General features: G+C 39.1%; 1 protein-coding gene across 1 annotated transcript in view; it reads right to left on the bottom strand.

Annotated features, from left to right (window-relative positions):
• roraa (RAR-related orphan receptor A, paralog a) overlaps positions 1 to 8,007 on the bottom strand; it is a 186,555-nt gene extending 178,548 nt beyond the window's left edge. Inside the window, exon 1 of the mRNA XM_005928734.3 lies at positions 7,684 to 8,007. Coding sequence (XP_005928796.1) covers positions 7,684 to 7,837 — 154 coding nt within the window. The 5' untranslated portion in view covers positions 7,838 to 8,007. The remainder of the gene's footprint in view (positions 1 to 7,683) is intronic.
• Between the last annotated feature and the right edge of the window lie 8,937 nt (positions 8,008 to 16,944).

Here is a 16,944-nt window from a genome sequence, read left to right as displayed (position 1 = left end):
TCACCACATCTTTCCCTCTAGTCCTCTTCTAAGGGGCCCTTTTCATATCACAGAGCCACAGAGAGGCATGGAGCCAAGCAGCACAAGTACTTAGGTCACAGTGTACCACATTAAAATTAGACTCCTTTAACGCCCTCCAATAATGCATCTGGAGTATTTCCGGTCATAACTATTCAAAATTTTCTATCTAAGATACAAACTTCAGTAAATGGGCCATAGATCTGAGCTATCATTCACCACTGGAGATTTCACATCAAATCTGGTGTCTGTCACCAGTTGAAATTTCCTCGCCAGCCCCAGTTAAGTCACTAGTGATTCAAACTCAAAAATAAGCTGTCCCACAAGAATAAAACTTTCATAGATGGTCTAGGTTAAGTTTTTAAATTTATTTTAATTAATATTGCCTGTTAAAGGCTGGCATTGAATTACCTATAGTGTAAGCCTAAAATAAATATAAGTTCTAACTTAAATTATGCAAAAAATGCAAATTAAATATACATATGAAATGCATTTATGTCAACAAAAGTAAATGATATACATAAATGCATTTTCAAGCCAAATGCACTTTAGTTTATATGGACAATTGTGAGTGAAATGCACAGGTCAAGCAAAAGTCTGCTATTTTGCAAATGGCAAATACTGTGGTGCATGCTTCAGTTCATTTAACAATGACTTAATATGTGTTATGCATAAAATTTTAAAGTGTTAAATGAACAGAGAATATTGGATTTTCATTTGTGACAAACAGAGCTAAACAATGAAAAACAAGCAAATTTCTTTAACCAATGTCTAGAGTCTTTTCACAAGTTTAGTTTAATTTTAATTAAACTAAACTTAATTTACTACCTTTAATGTATCTTTAACTATGCATCTCTGAGACTTGAGAGACTTTTTTATGTCATATTTACAGGTCAGACCAATCGAGTATTTGCTGAAATAGAATTAAACTCTAGAGCTGTTTCACATGTCTTGTTACATAAAGAAATCAAAGGTCCCTGCCAAATCCAATAGTTTAGCAAATGGAGTGGTGTTACCAAACACCATATCATGAACAGCTGTGTCTGTGTTTCAGTTTTTTCCTGGAATTGCACAAGATGTTAAAAGAAAATCAGTCATGCTTCCACTTGGAGCAGCATTCTTTTTTACCTCACAGTGTATACAGCTTCCCTCTGTTCTGTATGATGCTTTTTTATACCAGCTCTTCCAAGTCTGCACGAAAGAGTGCTTGTCCTTCTTCAACACTGAGACCATATTTGCTGTCCCTCTTGTACAGTACCCTACATCTGTTGTATGCATTAAAGTTGGGGTCTAGCTTTACACACTGATGTTGACAATAACCATAATGTGCAAATAATAAAATATTTATGTCAGGATTAATCCAAATTGGCTCTGGTTTTCTAACCGCCTGTGCCAGTGTAAACTGTGTTTTGGCATTAAAAAAAGTACTGTCTGTATATACAAAGACAACACGGTGATAAGATTGCATGCAAGAAGTGGAAAAGGTTTTTATGACTGACCCTGTTGCATACGCTTGTGTTGACCCTGCAGAAAAGCCCTTTCATTTTGCATACACTACAGCTGCATGCAAAGCAAACTGACAATAAAGTTTGGTTTGATTTGATGTGTATTACTGGGATTTCCCTTCTGAAGGCACAAAATATAGAGAGGAGAATATTTAAATCACCTGTGCAAACTGATTAACTGTTTGTGACATGCAGTTTGCTGCTAATTGTGTTGATATTTAATGCAGAAAAAAAGCATGGGTTTTTTTTGTGCTTTTTGTGCCTTTGTTCAGAAACCAGACTTTTGTTAATGACCCATAAAACTAACCACACCTATGAGTACCATTTGGGGATTGTACTACTAACAAAGTAGGCTATTGTCAAGTTGTGAAAATGTTTAAACATACATTGTCCAAACACACAGTATTATGACTTGATTTGCTTTTGAACATATGTGCTTTTTAGGTATCACATTTAGTTGGAGGTAACTTAAGCCAGCTCTAGGTTAGGTCGACCGTCCCTGTGAAAGAATGAATTCATCAAACACAGGGGCTGGAGGAAAATTTTGTTTGCTGTGAAGCAGTGTTGCTTCATCAGGGCAAGCAAGGTAAGCAGAGCTTGTCCAGTGAACTAACACCAACTAAAATATACCAGTGTGAAAGCGATCTGTCTCCTTGCATTTCACAGTATTATGTCATAAAACTGCTCACTTGTTTGCATCCATCCTTTAATTTCCTACCATCTTGCGGCCACAGTTGGATATTGTCTCTGGAAGCAGGCTTTATTCTGCTTGACTCTACTGGAATCTATACGGGGCCAGCATTATGATGGAAATGCCCTTTCACAAAGCTTAGCTGGCAAGCTGCAAGACAATCAGTTTTTCTGGTACTTTGCATGTCCACATTGTGGATAAACCGCTGGGCTTTGGTGGGAAACTCACAGGTATGCTAGAAAAGCTGACTCTGCTTTTACTACTCTGAGATCAGTTACAAACTACATGTTATGTGGAGACAGAGCTAACATTAGTACATAAACAAGCACTCCATGATTTATCATCTCAACAACAAGGTTTTCTCTAGCTAATCACCTTGGCCAACCTGGGTGATGTAGCGGAGTTAGAGTATAGTGTGAAAAAGTTTTTAATAATTCCTTCAGCACAACAGCAAAGAAAGCATCAATGATGGAGAGGGGACGTCAAATCCTGCCACGTCTGGTTTAATAAAGCAGACAAGTTGCACAGGTGCAGGCTCGGCCATCACTTTCAGATTATCATCTATGAGAATTCACTTGGTTGATTGAACGTACTAAATTTAACCCCAGTGTTTTGCTAAAATATCAACGTCATTTTTTATTGATATTTTTAATCCCAATGAGCTCATTAAATTGCTTTTTTGTTTTTTTTAAGAAATGGCATCCTCACAGGACAGCGACTATAAACACAATTTTACAGAATATGATAAATTACAGGAGATTAGACAGAATATAAAATATTTAAAGCTCAAGCTCAAACATGCAGCAGTAATACTGATTCATATAACAACGCAAGAAAATATTATATATGCAGCATAATTGCTATTTGTTTTAATACTTTAAGTTAAATGCTCCAATAGTTCACGGTTTACGAGGAGTTGGGTATGTCTGTGAAGGTTCTCAGTCATCCAGGTCATTGTAGTCTAAGGAGCTTGGAAAGAAAGGTGTGTGGACTTCTTTAAGTTGCTTGAAGACGTTTCACCTCTCATCCAAGAAGCTTCTTCAGTTCTAGGGTCAAATGGTTGAGACGCCCAGATTTAGGGACTCTCCACCAAGCTCCTTAGACAAGGAGTTGGGTATTTTCATAGTGCAGTATAATTTTACTAAACAATTCCTCCAGTACTTGTAATTGTCAGGTAATGCTAAATATTTTGATGGTAAATACTAAAGTACATTTTTAAAATAATTCTTCATCCAGAAACAACTGCAGAAAGGTTAAGACGTGTCCGTGCAGAGTACAGAAAGCTGCAGGAGGTTGTCAGTTTATATAAAAGAATAAAAGACAGGCAGTACAAAATCATAAAAAGATCTGTTTTAATCTCATCTAATGTGTCTTGTTAAGCATGTTTCTTCCTGTCATCATCTATACTCGCCTTTCTGTGAAAGTCACCACACACATCACTGCTGTGAAGTAACAGTAGTAACCACTGAGCCACTGTGCTGCTAATTTCATATTTTGAAATGACAGCAAGAAAAAAAAGCTTCACATCTTGCCTGGCAATATTTCAATCAATGCTCATCAACTACTAACTCTAACATTATGCTGATATTCACAGGTACACTGCCTAGATAAGCATGATGCAACTGAAATAATGTTTGACCTTTGAAGCTCATAAGAACAGAAGATCGGGGGTTTTTTTTCCAACAGCTCTAGTTCCAAAGTCGAAACGAGAAACAGTTGTCACCATCTATGCAACAGCTCGGTGTATGGTTGAAGAAAGACTGACTGTTAACATTTAACGATGTTAAGTGTCTGATGGGTAGCAATAAAACAGTTCATGATATCATTACCTCACCCACATTTCAGAATTGAAAACGCAAGAGGACTCAGATTTGATATTATGTTATAGCCAGCCAGCCAGCCAGAAAAAAAGGACACATAATGGAGTTCCACTCCTGGATCTGTCCAAGCTGAAGTCTCAGTTATAAGCCTATACCTGTACCTTCACGCTCTCCAGCGGGCAGAGTGCCCTCATTCACTGAATCTGAGAATGCCACGGCCACAGTAATGCCGCTGTCCATTCGAGAGGCGCGCTAACCTCAGCCAACTGCCAGCTTTCTGAGATTTAGTGCAAAAAGTTAAAACTCTATGCCGCTGTACCTCATCCATCCTCTTTCAGCAACGACTAAATAAATGCTGGCTGTCTAGCTGAGAGCTCTCGTTTCACTCCCCACAAATAAAACCTCTGAGTAAATTGTGGCTACGTGTTCATTAAGAGATGAGTGACAATGTTTAAACTCTCCTCCGTTAGACTGGATCACGCAATATACTGCACTGTATGTTAAGACTTCTCTACACTGAAACCTGAAGAACAGGTTACTTTTTTTATTTTATGAAAACAAAAATGTGTGGTGGGAAAAACTACAATAACGCTAGATGTAGTGAAACAATAGGAAGAAAGCTGTTATTCAGGCTAAAAAAAAAATCATATCAGAATTAATCGAGATATGAGACGGAGGCAAACTAATAAGCAGGAGGCTCTGTAATATTCTCCACCACAGGGAACCACATCACACTTCACCTAGTGACAGATTACGCTGTTCTAAACCAACATAATGTTATTTGTACTTTATGAGTAACCTCTTACTCCCTAACGAAGGAAAATGATTTTCAGATGACTCACAGTCTGCATACATGACAATGATAGCGCAGCACAAGAAGACAAGCATATCAATCAGCATCATTCGGTGGAGTCTAATTCCACACTTCTAGGAAGCACGCACATTTTCAGCAGTCGAACAAACTAATGTTAAATGCGGATGCAAACACCAGGTCTCTCATCACACGCGCGGCTTCGGTGCTTCCCTGTGCAACTGTGAGATTTCAAACCTCTGCAGAGACCATCACCTTACATAACTAAGCCATTAATATTGATTGTTTCCAAATTTGTGAACGGAGAGATCTTGCAATATGAAAATAACACCCTTTCTTCTTTCCAGTAATGATATACCAAAAGCCCTTCAAGGCCTGTTCTCTGACCCACTCAAGTCTTACAGCAGAGCTTCTGCTGAAGTAAGCCGTTTCTACTTATAAGGTATTAGCACTCAGGGTTAAAACAGTAAACGCTCTGCATGCAGGATAAGAAATGTGCATCCTCAGAAAGTCTAATACAGCTGGTGTAAAGAAGGAAACTGCGCTTAAGCGAGTGTCTGCCGCCTTTCAGATGTTGGTTTCCGTGCCTGGCCTAAAAAGCCAGAGTCTGAGCGTGGAAGCGTAATCCTAAAAAATGTTTCAGAAGTCTGTAACACTGCTGTGAACTATAAATATTTTTTTGCTGTTTCTTTTTTTCTCCTTTTTTATTGTTTTATTTTTTAAGCAACCCTACAATCAACTCTGCCTACGCAATAACCCGGCTGCAGCTTCTCCTTAATAGAACATGTGTACTTTCAATTGAATAAAGCAATTATGGCATAATATCTTTATGAAAGCAAGCTTTTCTTCTGCTCTCCTGCATGATGAATGCTCTAAATATTTCTAGATTATTACATTTATAAGACATCTCCATCGTGACCTCAGTTTGGGGGTCTTTTAAAACAACCAGTGGCCTTCCTTTGTAGCATTACAATACGTTGTCATCTCACTGTAATATTTATTAATGTTCTAAAGGTTAGACGACTGACCGGAACAGAGTGGAGTTAAAGTTTCTAATGCTAAATCAGCACTGCACATGACAGCTTTTCCCACCTGTATGAAAGGCTAAAATGCACAAGAGGATTTGAACTACACAGTTAAACATGAGAAAATAATTCCAGAAATTTAACCATAAGCGATGTCAGACAAATATTTACTTGCATTAAGTTTTTGAAAAGTTCTCAAAAGTTTTCTTTAAGCCCTCCTATGCTAAATAATATCCAACGATAATCTGTTTTCTTTGTATAAAGGCCAAAATAAAGTTTCCGTGCTGAGAACCTCCTTTCAAAGTGCAGAGATTGCCCCAGTGAAGACATTTTTTTCACCCATTCAGCATTACATAACAGACCAAAGGCGTTCTTTTTCCTGTCTTTCTCTTTCCCAGACGCACTTTAATCCTGTGCATAAAAGGGTGGGGTGAATATGGGTCAGCAGGTTAGGAGTGTCTCAAAGTCAGACTTGTGAAAAAAGAAATCAATCCACGAAGCCTCCCAACTACCTGTCTTTGCCCCGCTATTACATAAGCGCGCAGGCTGTGCCAGCCCACAAAGTCACACAGTTTCGCTTGAGCGGTAAATACATATAAATAGTCGCTGAACTGGGCTGTTTTTTCTATATAAAACAAGCGGGGTGATAACGAGGAGTAAGGGGGGGTAACCACTTTATAAAGTGAAAAGATCTGAGATTATGATTTCTGCTCTCAGTTGCGCGCCTCTGTTTATGGCTAAACCTGTTACATAACCAGCTTACATTCCACATTCACCATATCACACTCTAAATATACCCTTGCGCACAGGAAGAGTGCGCTCACAAAAAAGAAAAAAGAAAACGTCGTTCAATGAATGAATGTCACATCTACACCGGTCGCTTCGCTGCCATGTATCCACACCAACTCTGCTTGTCAGGAATCAGCAGAGAAAGCACTATTTCTTTGAACTTGGGTGAGCCCGGTTAGCCTGTGCTGGATACAGCCGAGAGGGGGTGTGGTTAAATACTGTCTTGTACTGTACAACATGGACGGGACGTGATGGATAAATCGTGTAAAAAAGAAACAGTCCTCATGCAGCAATGCAGACGTTTTGACGGGCTAATTGCAATGTAGGGCTCGTTTGGCTTTCATTGTCTGTTCGTATTGAAGGGAGGGGGGTTAATCGCAAAAGGCGTGCAGAAGCCTCCAATGCTTGCAACACTGTTTGCTGGCATTAAACAAATTCCAGCTGCTGGGGCGTCTTTTTCCACACAGGAATAGCGCAAATCTGTTAGCTGGAAATGTAAAAAAGGGGGAGAAATCCATCCAGACGGTACAGTGTGTTGTATAAGGCACTGTGGAGGACACGTCTGTGCGAAGGCGAATAGCACTAATCGATAAACTAACCCACAGTTTCCCAAAGTTCACTTTCGACTCTGTGACAATATCGCGTTAGAGCGAGCACGTTAGCCCGTTTTGGCACGAGGAGAAGGTCCCGTTGGTCAACTCCGGGTTCCTGGATAATTGATTAATCTTGCAGTCAGAGTAAATGTGACATCTGTGACCGTATCACCCCCTATGATTTGAGCTGTCAGCAGAGCCTAAACACCAGGATCCCACACCGAAGCACTCATTACGACCAAGTGGGTAATCGCCGCTGTGGTACTAAATAAAAAAAATAAAAAGCTGTGTACCTGTGGTTGGGTGATTTTTAGACAGTGTGCAGTTATTCAAGGGGGACGCGATTTAATTCATTTTTGAAGTTTGATGAAAATGTCCCCGATCGCTCCGTATTTCTCATCAAGTGAAAAGGGGGAAATCGGTTCGCTTACCTCTGTTGGTGCTTGAACAGGTCTGCCTTCGAACCGGGGCTGGATGGTCCGCTTTCCGGAGCGTCTCCAGGTTTACCGGGGTTTCCCTGACCGGGGTAGCCGGCTCCGAGGCGCTGTTGCCCGGGTCGCTCGCTGGATCTGGAGGGGACTCCATGTTGAATTTCAGATTTATTGTTTAACTACCGCTGGTACTTCAAACTAATTCTATGCGATCTGTGAGCTCCGACACCACGTCTCGCTATCTAATTTAGAAGTAAGAAATGAGAAATGCGAGTGTGTCTGGAGGTGGGTGTGTAGGTTTGATTGTCCACTAGCAGCGCTAGTGAGAGCTCCAGTCATGCAAACTGGAAAGGGAGAGGTTGTCAATAGTCGAGGAATAGATGTAGGCCTGAAAGTAATCCACGCTGATCGACCCCGCGCAGTTTTGCATGGTAATATCGATTTTCTATTACTGTCTAACCATTTCCAAAGATTTTTTACATCTCTGCATTTGCTTATATGCAAAATAAGAAAACCGGGATAGAATACTATGAATTATAAACTGCAAAACTGCACAGTGTGGCCAAAAATGCATCCTTGTGCACGCAACTGCGCCTGTAGCTACATAATCTATTTCTTTTAGGCTGTCGATCTAAAAATAATCAATATAATTTTAGGAAAACACTTTATTCTTGGGGTTGTTATTTTATTTTTGCTTTAATTTAAAAAAAAAAATCCCTGTTAAATATGGCCACTTTTATAATTATCGCCGTATTACCCATCTCTCTTCTCTCTAACGTCAGCCAAAAGCTGTAGGGGTGCAGGAAATATTCACTTCAAATTCCTTCACTGGGCTTGCCAGCCATAAGCATATAGGAGTCTGCCGGCTGCTCTCAGCCAAGTATTCAACTTTAACGTCCAAGCATTCAAGCGGGGATAATCAGAACACTCTTCATTATTTTCATCAACATCATCACAATTAACATAATCATCATCATCATCATCATCATCATCTCCACCATCCGGTGGGAGGAGCGTGCTTCGCCTATTATGACTACTGCTTGAGCTCTTCCCGTCACTGGCAGAATAAGCTGCGTGTCTTCGCCATGCGTGATAAAAGAGCGGATTGACAGAATGTGCGTGAAGCTGCAGCGCCGTGCATGGCTGCCTTCAAACGTCATCAGCCGACCGCTGTCCATATCCCGCTTTTTTTTGCGCACAAATTACAAACTCCATGCTTCCTGCATGTGATCAGCGGGCAAGCTGCGAGACTGAACTCCGCCCCTTAAAAGCGGCGCACGTGGACTTTGACATGGTCTCGCTGTCTCAGCAGAGTTAGGTTGCTTGTTGCCAAATACCCAACGACATTACACATATTTCTGCAATACATATATTTGTACTGTCCTGAACATTTGCCTTCATACAGATGAGCTTCAGTGCATACTGGTTAACTAGGCTTCTGACACCACACAGTATGGTAACTAAGTAGCTGTTGCTTTGTAGTAGTGTAGTTTTATTCTAATTTATACTGTCTTATACGGTTAACATTTTCTCTAAATAGCTTAAATGAAGCATGATGTGGCTCTCACTGATTTTTGATTACAGTGCACTCTAGTTTATGATAAAGGAAAGCTGGCAGAGCTGCTTGTTTCTTATGTATTATTATTCTATTAATACAATAACGATGAGGCTGATAATATGATGCAGGGCAATAAAAAAAGGCTATGATGTGTCTCTATTGAGTTCTTTATTTAGCTTCAACGGGCCAAATGTGACTTCCTTCTGTCATGATGTCAGATTTGCCGTTTGGCTGTAGTGACTTAGGGAAAATGTAGCATTAAGTGCAGCTTTTGAGAGTATCGCACAAACTTTATTAACGTGAAGGTGAATAGTGACAAACAAAGCCTTGGGGTGAAAAAACGTGAAAGAATCCGCATATGTAAATATGATTTATGCTGTTTCTAATTTGTAATTAAGCTGTATCCAATTTTAGAACACATAATAAGGAAAGGTGTTTAATCCATGCAAAACTACAGATCAATGCTACGAGACATACTAAAATATGCAGCATTTTAAGTATGGACTAATAACATGGGGTACTTTGTCAAAAAGAGTCAGTTTTCATGTTTTTATTACAACACTCCTGCACGTAACTCAGCAACAAGAGCGTGATATAACTTTTGGAGTTATGCTTTGCTGAATGCCGACTTTTTGACAGAAAGCCAGAAGGAATCTCTCACTGCCAAGCGAAGAGGCCAAGTTCCATTCCTTCTGCTCAGCTTTAGCTTCTCCAAATTTCCCCGACCTTCTGACCTGGTGCAATTTGACCGCGTGAACCCCGCACTCGCATTCCACGCCTGTTGAATGCTCAGCGCTGTAGCAAAGAAACTTGAGCTTGAGACGTAAACACACTCAAAATGTTACATCTGAAAAACGTACAAATGTCACATCTGCGAAATACATCCTGGCATGTGCATGCAAAGGCAACCCCGGTAAACTGCACACTGTACACAAGTACATGCAAACACTCCTCCGATAAGCACGCGTGCAAAGGAAAGCATCGACTTTGCTACACAAACAAAAGCAGCAAAAGCGCACACCAAGACCAGCACCGCCGTGTGTTTAGACCAAACAGATGCAAGGACAAGCTTGATGTTGCTGCTTTAATTTTTGAGTTAAAATGAATTATGCTGCTGTCACATCGTTGAACAGGGGGAAGGATGTGGCGGATGTGAAGCGAGTAGAGTAAGCATGCCTGCCGTGATCAGATGATTGATTAAGCTGACATTGGCTCAGGGGTGCAACACCGCTCTATTTTTCTCCCTCATTATGTAAGGCTATATTTCAAATCAGGAGTGCACTGGAGGAAGACACCAGAGACATGAGACAGGACACCCTTCAAATAAAAAGTTTATCAGACAACAGCCAAGGAGACTGATGAGTTTCCCCTCTAATCTTGTCTTGGGAGTGGCGATAGAAAGGAAGAAAAAAATGTGTTTGTCAAACCACAGGGTGATCTGTAGACAAAAAGGTGCGAAGAAATGGAGAAAAAACGGGAAACAAAATCTGAGCACAAACAAGCTCTTCACAACGCTGTAAAGTCTGTTTAACACTAAGGGTGAAGGTGATATGTTAGTCTATGATTGATCACAATTTATTTATTTTTTCTCCAGAAAAAGATAATTTAGTGTCTGTTTCCAAGATAGTAATTCACTAAAAGACATGCAGAAAATTTCTCATGATTTAAACCAGAACACATTTAGTTTTCTATGCGAAAGTGACTCCTTTTCTTGCTCTCGTTTATTTAAACAGGAACAAAATATGAATTCTCGGAAAGACACTTCTCCCCATCCAGACATGGTGACATTTCTTTGTTGCCTTACAAATCGGACATCAGAACCAAAGCCCAGTGAACACGCAGTTCTGTGCATGCTCATGCAGTGCAGTGCCAGAGTGTAATGAAAGAGACATATTAATGGCCTCTCACTTATTCATGGGTCGGAAATGAAGAGGCACAGTCACATTTTGAAACGGTTGACAGAATAAAGAGCCAACATTGGGGAAATGATTGTATTTATGATTTCAGTCTGACAGATGAAGGTATCAAGAGAGAGACTGAGTGACACATTTCTGACAGTTCAAAGTGTTAAATGATCTGATGTGTGGCAATATACTCGAGTACGGGGGCACACGCTCTCATATATTCTCACTTTAAGAATCAGTGCCTCATAAGTGCAAGCCTGGGAGGCAGATAAAAAGTCATTGCTGTTATTTCAGCAAACACAGGAAGTACAGTATTTTCTACAGTACATACACATAGTGCACACTTGGAATATAAAATCCGAAAGGCGATATAGCTCAGTCCGAGATGGCTTCACACTTTTAGGGTTTTGGCAAATGCAGGTGAATCTAACAGTGTTGCTTCCTCGGAGTGTAATCTCTCCCTCAGAAGCAGCGCCACTAGCACCACCTAGCAGCATGTTGACCACAGTAAATCACATCACGGTATCCACACTCAGCTTAAGGTTTCTAACGCGTTCTTTGTAAAGGGAAAACTTTCCACCTACTGAATAACCGCTTTAATTCTGAACTTCCATCTATTATTTCTTCTATTTTTTTCAGGGTTAACAATAAAATGTAATTCACTACCCAGCCTCTGCTTTTCTCCACATTAAGACTTCAGTGACATTGAGATTTCCAATAATTCTTGATAGGATTTGTACACGTGACATTTGATATTTATTTTTCATAAACAGTCTTACAGCATGCTTCTTGGTCACAAAGGCATAAAATCAAGACAGTCAGATGTGTCACACTGCACTTTTTCATGCCCAGTCAGTTACACGATAATGCATTCGTGCCGTCTAGATGGGTGTATTATGCCAAGTACCCTAAAACACTGAACTGCGCAAGAAATAAAGATTGGCAGCTTAGCTGAACTCCTTTCTATCAGAGCTAGAATTGACTCATGGCATGTGCATAGAGTTCATATGACTGGGGACTGGAATCATTTTCTCAGTTAAAAATCACAGGGTGAAAAATGGCGTGGTTATTTGTGCCTGACAGAAGTTAAGAGCTTTTCCCTGAGGCCCGCTGCCTCCCTACTGACCGCAAGGCAGCTTTCTCCTCCAGCATCCGCTCACCTTGTGAGATCACACCCCTACACCGGCTGCTGGGAAGGTACACCCCGCAACTCGGCAGCAGCTATGCCGTCTGTGCATAAAGACTCTTCGGTGTTTTTCATTTGTGCTTACAGTCTGTTTCTATTTTTGTTTGCGTGCAAGTTGTCGGTAGAAGTGGAATTCAGCGACACAGCACAGAGGCAGGTATATTAAGTGCAAGGTCAGGGTTTTATACTTGTGTAATTAGTAGTGTAATTGCTGCCTGGTTGTAAGGCTTATCAGAGAATCCTTAGTGGCACAAACAGGTCCCACAGGAAGAGATCAAAGCTGTGTCTGGGGAAGGAGGATCTCGATTAGAGATTGTGCTTTAAAGGTTCAGAGGAACGAAAACAACCCCACACTGTGGATGGAATACTTTATATTGTACTCATAAATGTAGAGTTCAGAAGCAGTAGCCAAAAAAGTAAGGTTACCTACTATTAAACAGTGGTAGACCATGCTTGCTTTCCACTCACCTCATTATATACACAAACAATGGTAACGCTATAATATTGGATGCTGTTCTCATTTGTATTGTCTTTAAATAATTCCCAGTTTTTGACAAATTATAAAGTTTATACATCAGTAACGCAAAAGTATAACATTCTATATGTGATACACACTGTCAACCTATGTGCAACCTTCCTGAAAGAATCTTAACTGGGTGGACAAAATATTAGGAACACATAAGATAATTCAGCTATGGCATCACCTTCCCTTATAACCTCAGTAAGGCACAGGAAAGCAGAATTATCTGCTCTTGGAGAATCTCAGTTGAACTGGAAGTCTGTAGGCGTCATAAAAGCGGAATTTATGGCACAGTTGTTGTACTGGAGTCTATTTGCATGGACATTTCTAATAAGTCCTAAATGTTATGCTTTATCCCCGATTTGATGTTGATTAACATGCTGTTTCAGTAAAATGCTAATGAATTGAATTTGCAAATCCCAAATTACAGCAAGCATTGTTTTGACTCATCTATCAACAAAGCACCAGGGTCGCCAACCCGTTCTATTGCACGCGACGATGAAAACAAGACAACAGCACACTGCATGCTTGATCCTATCTGACAATCCTCACCCATCCAATATTACTGTGGGGTCTCTGATGTTGGGCGGCTGCTAATTTAGCCTTTAGCTCCATGGTACCGTAAATCACAACACTCAGGAAGACAAATGTCAGAACACATGTTGCCAGACTGTGTCTTTGAGCAGAAGATTCCTTTAATTGGGTGTGCAGGGACTGGGTCCAATCCCCAGCAACCTCCTCTTCTTCTTCCTTCCTCACTCTCCCTCTCTCTTTGCCTCTCTCAACATACTAACAAAAGGCAGTGAGATGAAAAAGACAGCGACAACCCATCCCTACTTTGTGCCATTATAGAACAGACACACTAGGGGTAAAGAGGTACGATGCTGAACATCAAGGAGAGCTTTATATAACTCTCTTTTTATTTGCCTTGTTTCATGTTTATTTTACTTCTTCAAGCTATCATGTCTGATTGACACTGCTCCCTGTCATAACAACCATTATTCATCGAACCAGCTTATGGAATACAGTGATAGCTTCTGGATATATTTGTCTGAGTTTAGGAAAATGTGTAAAGAATCAAAAATGCTCTCCAAAGTATGTTCGGTGTCATCTCATCATCAGTGTTATGATTCCACCCTTCCCCTTCCTCTGTTCACGCACACTCTGAACTTCAGCAGAGGGAATAGAGATCATAAAGAATAGATATTCAAAGGCTTTAACACAAAAAGACTTTCCTCAAAGCCTGCCTCTCTCTAGATCCATGGGACTGGAGGGGGGTGAAATGTCCACACAGTGAAATCACAGAGTTCAAGTGAAAACAAGTCATTTTAATTCTTTTAAAGTGTATTGTACAATCAAGGAATCACACGATTATGAGCAGTAAATATTTCATCACTTGCAACGAGATTTGAACATGTGTACAAATTGAAAATTTGCAATTATGCCAACACTCACGTTCAAATGATTAAACCTCATTTCCATGTTGATCATGTTGGAAACAGGATTTCCCAACATGATCTTCTGGCATACCCTGACTCATTACTCTTGGTAAGCTACCACATTAGTCAGGAGGGAATTAATAACATGTGACTTATTATCATTAATCATCACATACATGAAGACACATGTCACTGCCCCTAAACAGTTATGAATGAAATATTTTTCAGCACTCATTACTTGATGTTTTTAATTTTCCTCTCCTGTTTTTTTTTTTTTACTGCTTCCAGTATTTGTCTTTTTCAGTTTTATTCTGTGCTTTATTTTGGCGTATGTCTAGTTTTTATGATATATTGGGCTGTACTTCAGACTTGTTGTGTTATGCTTTGTTTCTTTTACCTTTTTTGGGGGTGTATTCGACAAAAAAGCACATTAAAATAATTTATTTCAAAAATACAAAGATTACTTTCTTTTTCAAAGTAGTCACTTTATGCCAGTCCTCCTTCGGCATCCAATGTTGATTTCAGGTATTATATTTAGTACAAATCACCTTCTAGCTCTGCTGGGGTAAAAGCCTTACACCCTTACATTTACCATGGTTTTTATTAGTTTTCTATTAGAAATTAATATGCAGTTATCTGTCATTATTAAATCCAGCTTATCCTAATTTAACTCTCAAGTCATCAGTCATTTGTTACTATTGGTGATGACCCCAAACTTTACCCTAACTCTAACTGTAGAATATGTCATTTCTGTTTTTATAAAATTGTTCTCTCAAGTTTTGGTCATCAGGAAACAAACATATTTGTTATACCTAATACACATCAAAACGGGGTCATATGTTTCCAAAAATATTGATTTAGTGTAGGTTTAGGTTTAGGGTTAATACCTATGATGACTTAGACCTCAGAGGATTAGGGAAATCATCCAGCCGGATAGGTGTAACCAGGACCAACACATTCTGATTCACTCTGTTAATCTTTTATGTGACGTATGGACACGCCCTGTGTCTGTGATGTAATGAAAACAATTGATGTATTATGATGTGACAAAATGACGTTAACGATCCTGTGTCAGGCTAAGAAGAAGTCACTGTCAAAACAGCAGTGGGTCATCTCAGTTCCCAAACGGTTACTGAGTGTTGCTGAAAGAAGAGATGATGCAACCCTGTGGAAAACAAGCCCCTGTCCTAACTTTTTTTTTAGAACGGTGTTGCTGGCGTCAAATTTCAAACAAACATATTTATCAAAAAAAAAAGGAAAATGTATTATTTGTAACATTTAATATTTGATGTGTAGCTTCATAACATCTTTATTTTAAAAAAGATACAAATATATGAAGCTCTTCTAGAAAAACCATCTCATATCACTTTCTACAAGAAAAAGCTGGAACTGGAAGAATGTTAAATAATCCAGTGATAAACTAGGGCCTGAAATGATGCACTACATACATGCATGCTAATGACTTATTGACTACGTTATATGGACCCATGTGTGCTCACATTTGATAATCTGATAGTAGTACAGAATGCCTTATGTTAAATTACCTTTTATACATTCTATTGTGTATAATTTGTCTATATAAGAAAAAATAAGTATGACTACATATTTAAGCAAATTTTGTTGTCGTTAAATTGTTTTGGGTGCAAGAGCTGAGCCCAGCTATCATAAGGAAAAAGACCATCAAAATCCTTATAAGGGTACAGTGCTCTTCTCTAATCATCCTGCCCAAAATGACCTCTTCCTTCGAGTCAGATTTGAATCAGCAACTAATGAATTTCAACTGCTACCACTATAGTCCTCCATGCTACTGCCCGAGCTGTTGACAGTATACTGTAACATGCCTTACAGTGATCAGTATTGTGATGCTACACCACTGTACCAAAATGTTTTATATTGCTTATGTTTCAAGCATATTTTTTGCATTAGTGTGAGGGAAATCTGAGATTCCATCCATACTTTGCAAGTAACATTGGCAATAACAAGTCAATAGACATATAGACTATGTATAATTACCAATATCATTAAAAGTAACCTGTAAATATGTGTTATTATTGTTGATCAAAGCTATGAAATAGATTATCTCAAACATCGTTCAATCAGTTCTATGCTAAGATCAGTTATTTATCACACCATATTTACAGATCCATATCTGTACAAATTATCTGATGATATTTTAATTTTATTTTATGGAATATAATATTTGTTGTAATATGTACTATTTAATTAGTGGTAGGTGGTCTTTTCATTGTATGTAAAGTGCTTTATAACTTTTGAAAGATATTGTCTAACTAAAGTTCTTATTATTATTATTATCATTAGTAGTAGTAGTAGTAGTAGTAGTAGTAGTAGTAGTAGTAGGGGCAAAAAAAAAAAACAACTAGCCTGCAGCACTGTTTAAAAATTTTTATTTTTTATTTAGTGGTGAATAGGATGAAATGTTGGTGACATTTAAGTTACGTGGGCGACATATGATGAACGTGATATGTGAAACAAATGCAAAGACAAAACATAAAATTACATCACATTTCCAGGGGATGAAGAGAAAAATCCACAGAACTGGAATTTATAATAAATGATTTTTAAAATATACAATTGTTAATAATAGTTCTATGTGCAACAAAGTCCATGCAAAGGTTTGTTGAGATTGGCCCAAC

This window comes from Haplochromis burtoni, unplaced genomic scaffold (assembly GCF_018398535.1).
Source record: "Haplochromis burtoni strain Fernald_Lab_line unplaced genomic scaffold, NCSU_Asbu1 Contig_114, whole genome shotgun sequence".
In the NCBI taxonomy this organism is placed as follows: Eukaryota; Metazoa; Chordata; class Actinopteri; order Cichliformes; family Cichlidae; genus Haplochromis; species Haplochromis burtoni.
Note: the sequence above shows the minus strand (reverse complement) of the source record. Positions and strands in the feature narration are given on the sequence as shown.